This window comes from Corvus brachyrhynchos, unplaced genomic scaffold (genome assembly GCF_000691975.1).
Source record: "Corvus brachyrhynchos isolate BGI_N302 unplaced genomic scaffold, ASM69197v1 scaffold412, whole genome shotgun sequence".
NCBI classification, from domain to species: domain Eukaryota; kingdom Metazoa; phylum Chordata; class Aves; order Passeriformes; family Corvidae; genus Corvus; species Corvus brachyrhynchos.
Window position 1 is genome coordinate 835,110 of NW_008236761.1, and position 1,570 is coordinate 836,679.

The following is a 1,570-nucleotide window of genomic DNA, read 5'->3' on the forward strand; positions in this document are numbered from 1 at the left end:
CGCCCCTCCCCTCTCCCCCAGCCCCCCATCCCGCCCCCCAGCCCCAGGCGTGGGTGATTCCCTGGCTACGAGGAGGGGTTAACCCATCCCCACCTTCCCCGCAGCACCCAGTTTTTGGGGGTGGCCCTAAATAAGAGGATGGTGGGAGGATGGGAAGCTCAGACCGGACAGACCTCACGCCCCACTTCCCCCAGCCGTCCCCCGGGAGGGGGACATGGTTCCCCCACCCACGGAGATCTGGGTCGCAGCATCCCCAGGGCACGGGCCATCCCCACACACCCACCAGGGATGGGGTCAGACAATCCCTCCGCTCTGGCTTGGCCAAAGAGTGGACACTGAGGCAAAGCTGCCCAACAATGGGGAGGACTCAGCCCCCACCCAGGTGGTGACAACACTGAGGAGCATCAAAGTGTCCCCCAGTGGGTGCCTTGTAGGTTCTACGAGAAGGTCCAGGCGCTGCACCAGGACCCCAAGGCCTCGGTGGAGAACCCCTTGCTGGCCTTCAGCCTCATCAAACGCCTCCACTCTGACTGGCCCAACGTCATCTACAGCGACGAGGTCACCAGGAACACTCAGGGTACGGGGAAGATGCTCAGCCGTGTGTCCCCTCTGTCACCTGAGCAGAGCCAGGAGGTGGTAGGGAGAGGATGGAGGACCAGGAGAATTGATAGAAGAGTGGAACATGTGGAAGAACAGGAGAACGGATGGAGAGCAAGGGTCAATGGGTAGAGGAACAGGAGAAGGGATGGAGGAGACAGGGAATAGATGGAAGGCCTGGGGAATGGGTAGAGAAGCAAGAAAATTGTTGGAGGAGCAGAATGGATGGAGGAGCAAGGGAACAGATGGAGATGGAGAACAGGTGTAGGAGCAGGGGAACAGATGGAGGAGCAGGACGTGGGGTGCCCAGGGAGAAGAGACGATAAGGGCGGTTGCACCTCAGAATTTTGTTTATCCCTCCCCATACCTCCTTCCCACCCTGCAGCACTCCATGCTGGCCTCGAGGAGGTAGAGCAGGAGCTGCCTGGAACTGAGGACCTGGATGGGGCAGCCAGGGCTCTGATGCGGCTGCAGGACGTCTACGCACTCAGCGTCAGGGGCTTGGCCAAAGGCGTCTTCCAGAGAGCCGGGCACCCGCCTCTCTACAGGCCCCGGCGGCGCCGACGACTGCTTCCATGTGGGAAAGGTGAGGGGAAACCCCATAAAGCTCCACAAAGCTTCTCCAGCCCGGGATGTTTCTTCCACAGGAATAGACACTGAGGGTTCTTTACATGGGATGAGATGGAAGTGCAGGTGCAAATGGGGATGGAGATTGAGATGGGGATGGAACAGGAAAGGAAGGGATGGGACAGGATGGGGATGATGTGGGAGGGAATGGGGATGGAGATGGCAATAGGAAAGTGACGCATGTCATGGTACAGGATGGGGGGTGATTGCAATGGGATGGCATGACATGGCATGAGGGGATAGGATGGGATGGGATGGGAGGGGATAGGATGGGATGGGATGGGATGGGATGGGATGGGATGGGATGGGATGGGATGCAGGCCAGGGCGGGCCACGCGGGCGGGGG

General features: G+C 60.1%; 1 protein-coding gene across 1 annotated transcript in view; it reads left to right on the forward strand.

Annotated features, from left to right (window-relative positions):
• Positions 1–339: 339 nt before the first annotated feature.
• The window catches only part of P4HA3 (prolyl 4-hydroxylase subunit alpha 3), a gene marked incomplete at its 5' end in the record, with an annotated part of 4,999 nt that continues 3,768 nt past the window's right edge, over positions 340–1,570 (forward strand). The window contains 3 exon segments of the mRNA XM_017727100.1: positions 340–577; positions 983–1,157; positions 1,159–1,215. Coding sequence (XP_017582589.1) covers positions 340–577; positions 983–1,157; positions 1,159–1,215 — 470 coding nt within the window.